The sequence below is a fragment of the Falco rusticolus genome, chromosome 3 (genome assembly GCF_015220075.1).
Source record: "Falco rusticolus isolate bFalRus1 chromosome 3, bFalRus1.pri, whole genome shotgun sequence".
Taxonomy (NCBI): Eukaryota; Metazoa; Chordata; class Aves; order Falconiformes; family Falconidae; genus Falco; species Falco rusticolus.
The window spans coordinates 52186697-52198844 of NC_051189.1; the positions used below are offsets into that span (position 1 = coordinate 52186697).

A 12148-nucleotide genomic window follows, 5' to 3' on the forward strand; every position below is an offset into this window, starting at 1 on the left:
AAAAGGAATCTGTACATGCAAGATACTGTCTTTTCCACATAAGATGCTTACAATATTATGGCATAGCAAATATTTATACCCATGACACAGAAAAATTTATAAATCACCTAATCTCAAAACGATAATCATTATTAGATTCACTCTTTTTAAGATACATGACAACACTGGTTAAGACAATGAATGGTTTCCCACAACAATGATTGAATATTTGTGATTCTGGATATCTCATGTACCTCTGATAACATGGTGAATAATCAGCCACACAGCCTAGTTAACTGAGGCTCCTTATTGTAACAATAGAGCCTGTAAAATGTATATTAGGTGCTTCTTTCTCTCAGCTGATTATGTGAGAATTCCTCAGGTTATGTGATAGGATTATCTTCTCTATCTAATTGCACAGTCCTCTCTTTACTCTTATTAACTAATATCAATATAGGACTGCACAATGTTCTGTGGCTCTGATCTGTACTATGGGGGAAAAACGAGAGGCATACTCAGCCATAGAGTTTGCTGATGTGTACTGTTATGATAATGGTTTATTTGATCATATGATACCCTGAAATATCAATCCCCTGCTCCGACTGATTTTGGAAAAAAGACATCTGTAAATCCAAAGTTGACAATTAATTATTTACTGTGTCCCTTTATTTGCCCCTTTCGGTACTACAGAAGTTTGTTAGTAACAGCTCTGAACTAACTCTGAGAAACTGATCAAACACAAGTGCTCTATCATTGCAAAGATGAAAGTTAAGACTTCCTTATCATGATAGATTCCATCAAAGTATAAAAATGGCAAAAGTTACAGCGCACCAAACTCCAATCCTGCATAGGCAACGGTCTGTAAACATTCTTGTGTAGTAGAGTGGATACACATGCAGACAGACATAAGCCTCTTCCTGAAATTCTGCAATTGCCGAATTGCTGCCTAGTGTCCGTTTGATACTGACTTGAAATTAGGGATATAAGGATTGAAATCCTCTGAAATGGCATTCTGAATTTCAGATACATTTTCCAAGAAAAGTTTTACCTAAGCTGGTACGTTCCTCTATTTTGGGTTTGATGAACTAGCCTTCTGCTGGCAGAAAATTCTTGACAAATTCTTATAAAAAAGGAATATTTAACTTCATTTGTTGAGTTTAAAACTTAAAAATACCCTAACTACATGCTCTATTTTCTTTCATAAAACTTTAATATGACATGTCATAGTTTATTATATATTCCTGGCTCTTGACTTTATGAAAGTGTTACAGCTTCTGAGGAGTTTTGCATCTTTTATAGTTATTGGTAGATGGATATATAACAGTTAGTAAATTCATTTAATGGAAGTAGTTTCTAACATTTAACATTAAAATATCAAAAGCAACCTTTCCCTCCAAAAAAACCCTCCAGATTTTTTAACTGTTACTGAGAGAAATTACTTTACTTTGGGTTATCTGCAGTGTTAAAACAATATGAGATCCTAGGGTGAGTGTCTTCATGAAAACTAACAACTTGCCTCCCTCTTCAATATGTTGCATAGATTAGCTCTAGAACGGACACTGCTTGTGATCTATAGATTCATGAAGAGAGTTAAAAAAACTGCCTTTCTTTCCCTGGAGGTAATCTTCCCTAAAGTAGTAACCAAGGCTTTTTATAAGAAACGACATCTGGATCTACTTCAAACCAAAACCAGCAGTATCAGCTAGAGAAGTTAATTATGAGTGAAACGTGAATCTAGTTGTTACCTATTAACTTAATGAAAGACAAAAGGGCATGATTTTGCAAAATATCACAGCCTGGGAAACATGGGAGGAATGCTGGAAGCAAAGAATACAAGGCCTTGCCTAACGTTTCATTTTTTTCATTCTATCTGTGAATGAAAATAGATTCACAACCCTTCTTGTTGGATAATACTCTACTGTAGTAGCAACTACAACACACTTACAAACTTACTTCTGAATGTAGAACTCAAAGTTATTAAAAGTTATAAAGTTATTAAAAATAAGTTTTAAGTCCAAAGTTGTACTACCAGAAAAATCCAAAACATTCTTAATATACTTCCACTTTGACATCTGATTTAATTATAGGATTAGAACTGATGTAAAGAGGTTAGGTCTCATGACCTAAAACTTAAGTACATTACTCTAGTTCTCAGCACTTATTGGTGTGAGTTTTATGTGTTTGTGTGCCACACTGAGGGACACTAACTTTACTTGCTAAATTACAATCTAGATCACCCTGACACAACTTGATTTAAACTTTAATCATAATTAATCTTTAAAAAATTTAATCCTTAAAAATCTTACACAGACTGTGCATTTTCTTGGAATTGTCTGGCCTGTTCTTGTGCTTCTTGCTCTGTGCTTTTTAACTTAAATAATTTTAACTCCTTGTTGACCTTGCAAGAAGGATTACATATGAATTATTGTACGGGATCTTGAAATGCTACTGCCCTGTATAACAAAGCATTATCAATAAAAATCAAGCTGCTGGATCAAAGTAAATGAAAAACCAACAAAGTAACTGCTACGATTAGTAATGAAGTCACGTTATGCTCATTTATCCATTTTTATTTACTACTATTTAGGAAAACAGAAAAGGCAAGGAAGAAAACTAATGCACTGATGGGCAAAGATTTAGGAAAGCAAGCCACAGGGAAGATTTCATGGAATTCCCTGTAGTGAGGAAAAAGCTGACCATGTACTTTTGCCTGTGGCTCAGGGGGTTGCTTGGAACTAATGGAGGTTTGTGTCTTGGCTGCAGCTCACCAGCCTTGTTTGGGGTATAGGTGGTGTGAGTAGGAAAGAGTTCTTGCAAAAAGAGTGTGCAAGCATCATTCTGCTTGCTGGGCTATTAACTACAGCCTAAATAAGGCATTTGGGCTGGCTTAGCTGGAAGTGAAGACAAAGCAACAGCCAGCAACCAGAAAGCAAACAAACATGACTGTACTGGAATTTAAAGGCAGATAGATTGGAAGAAAGGCACAATGATACTGGTGTTAATGATTAAACTTGCTGAAACAAAGGAAACAATACAAAAGCTGCAAGATCTATGTGGTACTTTAGTACATCATTGTTGATAAAAAGTGTTTTAAAAAGATAAATGACATGAAAAGTTGTGATGGAATCACACAATCTTTCTGCCTGAACAATATCGAATATGGAGGCATCCAAGTAAAACCTGGCAATGTGTAGTAGAGGATTATTAATTGCAGAAAAGACACACTCAAGATAGATCGTTACATAGAAGAGAAAAACCAGCTAGTTAAACAATAGTTTACTATATCTGATTCAAAGACTGGGTATGAGCAATAAGAAATAACATAAACATGCAGCAGTAAATGACCTGGAGAACAAAATGTGAGATTTTAAATTAGTATTGCAGACTGTAAAACTGGACATTATATGGGCAGCACATTCATACGTGTATTGTTTTACCCCCAGGTCCAACAAATGATTTAAGCAGAACACCACTTTCTACTTCCTTAGATAGTGGAACCTGTGACACAGCTTCAGTGACGCTTTTGTCGGGCTCAGGTTCTACACTTGGTGATTACAGTAGTTTGAGATACTTTTGCTTTCCTCAAGGTCTTCTGGCATTCCTTCCTGCCCATTGTCTCACAGCACCCTATATCCACAATTATAAAGCCACAATGGTTTAGGGTATCACTCTCAAATGGATTCCAGAAGTGAAGCAGATGAAAAAGCATCAAACCTCTCTCTTTTCCTGTAACCAAAAAAGTGCTGTTACTTTTCTCCAACAGAGCAGTGCCCTGATTTTGTTAAGAGAACGTCGCCACGCACAACTGTGCCCATGCAACATGAGAAGCATGTTAGTTTAGTTTCATGCATGTACTTCCTATGGCAGCATTTGCTGGACTTGATGAAATGTACACCCTTTTGGAAGGACTGACAGATTGTGTTTATTATTGTAGCTTTGGAGACATTCATGAGTTTTGCAGTTGTTGCTCTGGTGAGATTTTGTCTGATTTTTTGCTTGTTGATCCATACAAAATTCACTTTTGGATGGTTAGAATGAAAACAGGAATGAGAAGGGAGCTTTTTTGAACTATGACCTTCTTCCAGAGTAAGCTACAAGTGTTTAAGAACTTCTCTGCATAAATTCCATTGCAGGATGAAATAGAGCAGAGCACAATGCATATTTGATGGAATTTCCTTTTCTGACAATATTAAGTACATTGCAATATTGTGACATTCAAAGAGTGATCCACTTATTGTGTGGTAACATTTTTACTGTAGAAAGTAATATTTAAAGAAGACGGAGGACATTTCAAGTATTCTTTTCAGAGCAGATACCTGGGCCTAGTCATCTACCACAACTGTGTGTGAGGCATGCTGCTGCTCCTGCAGTGTCTTGCTGCTGAAGATTTATTTAAACATGACACCTCTATCTTCTGAAATTCCATTTTTATATTCTTCCACAAATGTCTCTATATATTTAATTTATTATTCCACAGGTTTTCTCAGGCTCGTCACAGTAGCATTTAAAGTCTTACAAAAGTGCAGCTAACAGTCTAAGCAGTTAAAACAAAATTAATACTGTTGAGCTGAAGACATGGCACTTGCTTTTATTTATGCAGAGACAGTGATGTGTATGGCACCATTTAATGTTTCCCCCCAAAAAAAGTTAGGGCCCGTCTTAAGATTTCATGTACCATGGATCTCACTCTTGTCTCCAACATGGTTCTGCAAGTTGTCACTGCATTGGTCTTCTACTGCCCTTCTCTATGTTTGCAGCATAGAAACAAAACTTCCAAGACAACATCAAAAACACAAATAAAAATGGAATACCAGAGAAGCACATGTCAATTAACACTCAGTTTTTAGAGCAAATCAATAGCTTTAATACATAAAAATAAACTAGTAACAGCATTGCATCACACAAATTTTAATTTAACGTGAGATAGTAGCAAGACATAAAGATACAGTTTTTCTTCATATCCCAAGTTTATGTCTATAGGACCCTCTGTATTAGTCAGATGAAGCTTCAAATTTGAGCCATCTATGTATATAGTAATTCAATGTTGTATTTTTATAGCTAGTTTTACACTCTGCTCAATAAAATAAATGTCATATATCAAGTTACATAGCCGCTGCTGGCAATTCAGAAACAATTTTGTGACAAAATGCATTGCTCAGTCTATCTATCTTTTACCCATCGCAATAACATCCATCAAAATATTACTGACAAATCTGTGTTTCAGAGCTGAAGGAAGCAGAATTTCTCTCTCCCATGGAAACCCTTACTGGGAAATTCGTATGTCTATGCTCTGAAGCAGTGACAATAAGGAAATTCCGTGATGTGGCTATAGATTGTTACTGTGCGTACTGTATTCTACTGTACATAGAAATGTTCCTGTTCAACATCTCGTAAGACTGGAGGACAAAGTAACCTACCGCTTTTTGACTGTTTAAGTAAAAAGGTCTTTTAAGTAAACAGGCAGGTTTGTTATTATTATCACTTACTTGCATCACTACTTCACTGATTAACCTGTAATTCTGTATTTCTAGCTCCAACATTTACATGTCAACTGACTTTAGGCTTTTAAATTTATGTTAGAAAAATATTGATATGGAAACGTGCAGGGTGTTTGGAAGCTCTTTGCCTGTGACTGAAGTGAAAGAAGCGATCAGGTCATCCCCTCAGCCTAAAGGATAAACTCTACTTGCCCATAAGCTGTGCTGGGTGAACAAAACCAACTTGTCTCAGTCATTGCTGAAACAAAATGTAGTTGTCACTAATGCCCATTGCATAAAAATCATAGTGCACGTATAACGTCTGAGACGAAATTGTATTTTGGGGAAGAGGGGGGAAGCAATTCTGCATCTCTGTTCTCTTCATTCTCTGAATAAAGTCCAGGCACGTTAACAGCACAGCTCTGGATTCTTACACAACTGGACTCCGCTGCCATCTCAGGTGCACTCAAGCACATCCTGGCCCGCCGCCAAGCCCTTGGCACACCTCTTCCCGTCAGTGACAGCGTGCTGCAGAGGAATGGAGAGATTACCGACTCGACCCCATCGCCTAGCAACTTGTGGTAGCCACGGTTAGTTGCTAAAGCAAGAAATAGCTACTTGATGTGAAGCTTATGTTACCGACTTTTAAAACGCCTTTTTCGTGCAACGGGCTTGAGGGCAGACTGCTAACGCAGCGCGTAGGCTATCACATCCGAATACAGCACATGTGAACGCGCAAGTGTGGCCAAACCTTCAGGAAACGCTTTACTCATCTGCCCTGCGGCGACCCCCATCCCCAACTGCTCTGCACTAGACGCAGCTCAAGTGCCACGCGACCCGCCTGCGGCCGCACTCGGCCGAGGGGCAGCACCGGCCGCGAGGGGAAGCGGCGGGCAGGGCAGCACCGCCGCCGCGGGCCGAGGCCCCGAGGGGTCCGGCGGCCCTCCCCGCCGCGTCCCGCCAGAGGCCGAGGCGGCGGGGCGCGGGAATGGCACCCCCGCCGGGCGGCCGGGCACAACGGGGGCGCCTGGGGAGCGGGAAGGGGAGCAGGCACGGCGCGGCGCGGCGCGGGGCGCCCCCCTTCTGCCCAACGGCTCTTCCCGCCCGCACCGCCGGCCCGCGGGCACCCGCCGGACCCCCGCCACGCCGGGCCTGGCCGCCTCGCGCCCCTCCCCCCGCCCCGGTGATACAAACGCCCGTCCACGCGCCAGCCAATCGCGGGGGGCGGGCTCGCTTCTCCCCGGGCTCCCATTGGCCGGGGGCGCAGGGCAGCACGCGCGCCGCCGCCGCAGTGTAGCGGCGGCACCTCCGGCCCCCCCGGCCCCCTCCGCCGGAGCGCGGGACGGGCGCGCGCCCGCCGCAGTTCTGCAGTCCGCCGCCGCGCCGGGGCTCGCGCACGCTCCAACCGCCGCAGTAGCCGGGTCTGGGCGGGGCGGGGCCGGGCCGCGTCGCGCGGCTGCAGCGCGCTCCCCGCCGGTGCGGGAGGAGGTGGGAGCGGCGGGGCCGGGCCGGGCGCGGAGGTGACTGCCCGCCGGTGGCGGGGATGCTGCCGCCGCCGCCGCCGCTGGTGAGGGGGCAGCAGGTGGGAGAGCGGGCGGCCGCGGCGCCCGGCGGCATGAGCAGCGTCGGGAGCGGCCCCCGAGCCCCGCGGCGGCGCTAGGGGCCCCTCCCCGCTCCGGCCGCCACCTGCGAGCCGCGGCGGCGCTTCAGCCCGCCCGGAGGCGCAGCGCGAAGCAGGGCAGGCCCCCTCCGCTCGCCCGCCCGCCAGGGGGGCAGCCGGGCCGGCCGCAGCGCGCCGCCGCCCTCCCTCCTCCTCCAGCCGCGGCGCTGCCCCTGCCGGCCCCCGCCGGCCCGCCCGCTCCCGGGAAGGCGGCGGGAGGGAGGGAGGGAGGGAGGGAGGGAGGGAGGGAGGGGGGGGCGACGAGCGGAGACCCCTCGTCACCTTCTCGCTGCCCGATCCATGGGAGGAGCGGGCCGCGTCTTCCCGCTGGGAAGCGCCGCCGCGGCTCGCCGGGATTGAGCGGGGCGGCCGGCCGCCGGCGCGGAGGGAGGATGCCACTGCTCCGGAAGGTGTTGCGGGTCTCCAATCGCTCCATGCTCGCCTTCATCTTCTTCTTCTCCTTCTCCTCCTCCTGCCTCTACTTCATCTATGTGGCCCCCGGGATCGGTGAGTTGGGAGCCGCCCCCTCGGCGGCGGGGGGTGCGGGCGGGGGGGGTGCCGCGGGCGGGGGGCGGCGGGCGCTGCGGGGCGGCCTCTGGCGCCGGGCACGGCGGCGGGGGGGCGCGAGCGGCGGCGGGCGAGGGGCGGCTCGGGTGCCGAAACGCCGAGCCCCCCGCCGAGGGAGGGTCGGGGCGGCGGCGGTAGCCCGTGTTAATCTCGCATCTTTGTTCTGTTGATTTCAAATGCTCTAGAAGATTCAGCTGCCATCCCGAGGTAGGTAAATGGTGTTCTTGCCTCCCAGGCCGGAAAAGTGAGGCAAAAAAGCAGCTCACCGTTTCGTCGTGTTACAAATTCATGGTAGAGACCAGGGAAGGACTGCGGAACCGCCTGTTGGAGTTACTCGAATGCATTCGTCTTTTAAATCGTTAGTAACTGCGTTAATAATAAAGCACGTGTGAACAGAAATTGAGAAGTAATTTGAAATTTGTTGTTTACTTATGTCAGTGGGATCTATCTGAAGAAGTTTTATAGTTTGTTCACTTATGCTCCTGAAAGAACCACTTCAGAGGGCAGACAAACAGTTTCTTTAAGAAAAGCCACGTAAAATAACTGTGCAAGTATGTGTCGGACAGAAAAAAAAAACACCCCTGTTTTCCTTAGTTCGCTCTTCTGCTGTTTCTGGGAAGACCGTCAGGTTTTTTCTCACTGGATGATCCTTTCGGAGCTGGTTGCATATCCTGTAGGGTGTTTCACTGTGTTAGGTGTCTGTTGGCTAGGCAATGCTTTCCCTCTTTTCCAGGGAACATTGACACTTTCTCCTGCACTTATTGCTTATCAGGTGCTACCTAAATACCTGTAAAACTGTCTTGCTCTTTGTCCTCAGTGCTTGAAGCTCCTCTCTGCAGTCATCACTACAAAATGCCCACATTGATTTGACCACTGAATTTGCAGGAATTGTTTCCTGTTGACTGGTGTCTTTATGCTGTTTGGCTTCCTCTTGTTCACAATCTTCCATTTAGCTTGTAAAATCCTTTCAAGGTACAATTACTTCTCCCACACTTACAGCACGTCATACAATATTGGCATGCCTGTCAATTACTACTACAGTTCAAATAAATATAAAAAAAATATTAGGGTATATATCATGGATTTGGATTGGAGTTCTTGAGTTTCTTGTCTGTCAGTGTTTCCCCACTGAAAGGGATGTAATTTAGTCTTGTGAGAATGATGCTGCTAGGGTCCATTTAGACATATTCTACGAGACACGAGTGCAGTATCAAGAGCAGACTTTAATTGTAAGCAGTTGGTGTATGATTTAGAAAGCAAAGTGCAGTTTCCACATCTTTATAAGTGAAACTATTAACATCTTGCATAGTGTATGCAGCTGGAGTTTTACTTCATTATTTAAATGTTTCTTCTTCGATGGGTGTCTTTTCTTACTAAACAAGGCTTATGCAGTATCTTGTTCAGAACCAGAGCCTCCAGTGTTTTTTCTTTCCCGACCTCATCTTGCTGCTCAGGTCTTGGGGTTTACGTGTCTGTTCAGTTTCCTTTGTACCAGGAGTGAAACAAAATCAACAGTATACACCAAAAGTATTCTTGGAATGGGTTATTAGGTCTGATCAACCTTAAGGAAAAAAGCATACTGAAACTGATTTCTCTTGCCATCTCAGATGTCTACTGCAGTTAGCCCTTGCAAGCTGTGGTTTAGTGTCTTCAGTGGGTGAGATTACGGCTCTTTCTGGCCTACTGATCAGTAGTGTGCTGCCCTAATTCTGTATGCAGCTGTGTTGTGAACTCATCCAGTTTAAACAAACCAAAACCTTACGATATTGAAGTTACTTGTTGTCTGTGGCACTTCTTGGATCCAGTTTGACATGCTGCCATGCTATGCTGGTCTTACTGGGGGAGGGAATATAGAAAATGGTAAAGTACAGTAGGAGAGTTTTACACTGATAATCTCAGCCTGTCATCTTGCAGATGTGGTGAGTTCCCAGGAATTTGCTCCTGGAAACGTTGCTGTGTAGAATGGAGAGAACAAAGGTCAAATATTATTTTAAAACCAACAGGCATCCTGGCAGTATTCTTGAGGAAAATGTAAGTTATAAGAATAGAAGATTTTCAAAAAACTCAGTGACACCCTACCCCCCAAGTTTATAGGCAGATGATTCATCTAATAATACTATGCTGTATGCTCATGCCGTTTGCATGCTGTGCTTGCTCCTTTCCCCTGAGTGTGATGAAATAGTTGCATCTAAGTCAAAGCAGTGGAGAGAAGGAAGGCTTAAGGCTGCTTATGGAGGTTTAGCCACCTTACCTGTTCGTAGTTGGGATCTGTCATAATTTATGTGTATGGATACATTTTAGTGAAGATACTTTGGGTCATAAGAACACCTTCTTCCTAAAAAAGCTACAAGTCACAGTGGCAGAGAGGAGGAGAGTTCTAATTGTGTTGTAGGGAACTGGAGCTGCTTGCTGCCTGGTTTCTCTTCCTGATGGTCAGAGGAACTGAAAAGAGAAGGAGAAGTTGGATTCCCAAATGTTTTATGGAGCAGCAGTGTACTGAAAAGTGGAAGGGGAAAAATAAGTGTGTTATATAGCAGAATTGCTTCCTGAGATGACAAAGCTGAGTGAAAATTTGAATTCTTATGGGCTAATAGAGTGGGATTCCCTCCTAGCAAGCTTGGCTTATCAAAGGGAGGAGATGTCTGCACAAGTAAACCATGAGTACTGGGGAAATTCTCAAAGAGGTCATTATCACATTCCTTCTGTCCTTCACACTAATTAGAAAGTAGAATTACTGCAGTTTGTAGTGAAATTGCAGGTTTTATGACAAATGCAGTTCAGGTTGATTTGGAATACTGACAGTTTTGTTTAGAGGGAAGAATCTTAATTACTTATTTTAAGGTCTTTAATAATTTCTGTCAAATATTTAAATGTTTTTATTTGCACAATAATTACTTGTGCATCACTGATTTCTTTCCCCTTTTTTTTGAGGTCTCGCAGAATGTAAGTTCTTTGGGAAATAGAAACTTATGCCATGCCATGTATTTCAGAATACGAGGAGAGGAAAAGCATTTAAATTTCAGGTTTTCAGGCGCTGTTCTGTTTTGAGACTTACAATGTATAATCACATAATTTAAAAATATAGGGTTTATATATTTATATATATTATATTTATATAAGAATTCATACAACATGTTGGGGTGGTTCACGTGCCTGTTTTCCTCTCTTCTGTAAGAATAGAAGATGGGATGAGGTAGAGATGACTGCGACCCTGCCTCAGCACCCAGGTGGTCTTTTGATAGTCAGAGGAGCTCAAACATGGAAGCAGATTAGTTTCTAATTAGTGATTATAGAAGACAACTATTTTTCTGGTTTTCATTTTGCCCGGTTAATTTAGTGGATGTTTTGAAGCAAAGCCTAGAGGAATAGGATGGCAAAGTAAAATGATAGAAAACATTTCTCATGTGTTTAATGGAAGCAGATAACGGGGTGCTACTTCTCCAGAAAGGCCACTTTTCTGACAGTACTTTACCTGGTGTTCCTTCTCTGTTACATGAAATGAAAAGATACAAACTGAACTTGCTGGTTTTTAATTGGTCAGTGAAGATGGCTTGTAACTTCACTGGAAGTTACAAATACCCATATATATTGTAGTTAAGAGACTGAAGAAGCTAGCTGAGAGCAGGAATCTTTGGCAGCAATATGTTCTTTTTCTCGTGTGGTAGGTAACAGTACTAATAAACAGGACTCAAATAGTTGATGTCTGGTGCCGAGAACTATTCAGAACACATAATTAGGTTCAAGTTTATGTCATGGAAAGAATCCAAAGGTGAGGAAAATAAGACAAAGTAGTAAGGGAGTGGTGACTGGGAGAAGATTTGCTGGTCTTATTTCACTGTCAAGCTGATCTGAGTATTGCCAGAGATTTTTTTTTTTCTTTGCTTTTCCCATTTTCTATCAGCTTCACAACTGAAATCACATTAGACAGCATAACTGATCTCAGAAAGTGATCTCTTACTCATCTCTGGGTTATTTCTTTCTGTCTAATTCTAGCAGAGAACCTTTACCGGATTGGGTAGAAGAGCTCTAAATATTGTAGTAAATTGCAGCCTAACTAGGCCAGCTTGGACATGATGCCCTTTGTAGTTCTCATAAAAACTAGTTATGGAACAGTGCAGCCATCAGGGAAGATGCAGTCCGTCTTTGACATCAGTAACTAGAAATACTGAATGTTGGAGTGGTGTCGAAGAGTTAAAAACAGCTACTGTTTGTTTTCTCTCTTCTGGTCTTCTGCTTCTCTTATTAAAACTTTACTACTTTTCTGGCAGTTGTAATCAAAGGGCAGCTGCACAGGCTAGCTGGAATTTGGAAGTGTCTCCATTGGTTTTACTCACAATTTGATACCAACTTGTTTACTATTCTGTTATTAGGAAATAATTTTCCTAATAGGAAAGGGTGATATCACTCCTTTTTGAATGTGTGCAGAAATGGAGGAAAGAGCTGAAAATGCTGTCAGCAAGATAAA

The 12148-nt window shown here is 43.6% G+C and overlaps 1 protein-coding gene and 1 long non-coding RNA gene across 2 annotated transcripts in view; one reads left to right on the forward strand and one right to left on the reverse strand.

Annotated features, from left to right (window-relative positions):
* Positions 1-4826: 4826 nt before the first annotated feature.
* LOC119144942 lies at positions 4827-7513 on the reverse strand. The gene is made up of 2 exons (XR_005103255.1): positions 7399-7513; positions 4827-5984 (listed from the first exon to the last, which is right to left on the reverse strand). It is a non-coding gene; the product is annotated as an uncharacterized LOC119144942 (long non-coding RNA).
* B4GALT6 (beta-1,4-galactosyltransferase 6) overlaps positions 7509-12148 on the forward strand; it is a 37643-nt gene continuing 33003 nt past the window's right edge. The window contains exon 1 of the mRNA XM_037380906.1: positions 7509-7623. Coding sequence (XP_037236803.1) covers positions 7509-7623 — 115 coding nt within the window. The remainder of the gene's footprint in view (positions 7624-12148) is intronic.